Source organism: Austrofundulus limnaeus, unplaced genomic scaffold (assembly GCF_001266775.1).
Source record: "Austrofundulus limnaeus strain Quisiro unplaced genomic scaffold, Austrofundulus_limnaeus-1.0 Scaffold275, whole genome shotgun sequence".
NCBI classification, from domain to species: Eukaryota; Metazoa; Chordata; class Actinopteri; order Cyprinodontiformes; family Rivulidae; genus Austrofundulus; species Austrofundulus limnaeus.
The window spans coordinates 819929-820638 of NW_013952677.1; the positions used below are offsets into that span (position 1 = coordinate 819929).

Sequence of the window (710 nt, forward strand, 5' to 3'; positions counted from 1 at the left end):
AGCTACAGCAACATTAGTGATGAAGATCTGCAAAAACTTGTCCAGAATTTTATTATGGAGTGTCCAGACTCTGGAATAAAAACGGTTTTGGGGTATCTAAATGGTGTGGGAATAAGGTAAGTGTTTTAATGAATGTGTGAATGATTGCATACCCATATTTTTCCAATGAAGGTGTATTAAATAAACATTTAAATGTCTTTTGTAGAGTGCAGAGATCCAGAGTTATGGAAACCATGAGGGTGGTGGATCCTGTGGGCACCATCTGTCGTGGACTTGGTATTAATGTAATACACAGAAGAGTTTACTCTGTACCATCACCACTTGCACTTTGGCACATTGACGGAAATCACAAATTGATACGGTAAGCTCTTCATGGAAAATGTAACTATATTTTTCATAACAGTTTCATATTGTCTTTATCTAACATATCTTTCAATATAAAGGTGGAGAATTGTGATTCATGGTGGCATTGATGGATACAGTCGAAAGATAATGTTCCTCACTGCCAGCAATAACAACCGAGCATCCACAGTTCTAAAAGCCTTCATTACTGCTGTGCAAAAGTTTGGCTTGCCAATCAGAGTAAGAAGCGACAAAGGAGGAGAAAATGTAGAAGTTGCTCGTTATATGCTGCAACATCCAGAAAGAGGAGCAGGTATTTTCTTTATTATTATGCCAGTTTTATTTACGTTGTAACACTGCATCATGTC

At 37.5% G+C, this 710-nt stretch overlaps 1 protein-coding gene across 1 annotated transcript; it reads left to right on the forward strand.

The window, feature by feature from the left end:
- LOC106526401 (uncharacterized) lies at positions 1 to 655 on the forward strand (the record flags this gene model as incomplete). Its single annotated transcript, XM_014020999.1, is given in 3 exon segments — positions 1 to 116; positions 206 to 361; positions 444 to 655. Coding segments are annotated over 3 exon segments (484 nt in total), but the record flags the coding sequence as incomplete, so codon positions are not given.
- Positions 656 to 710: the final 55 nt, after the last annotated feature.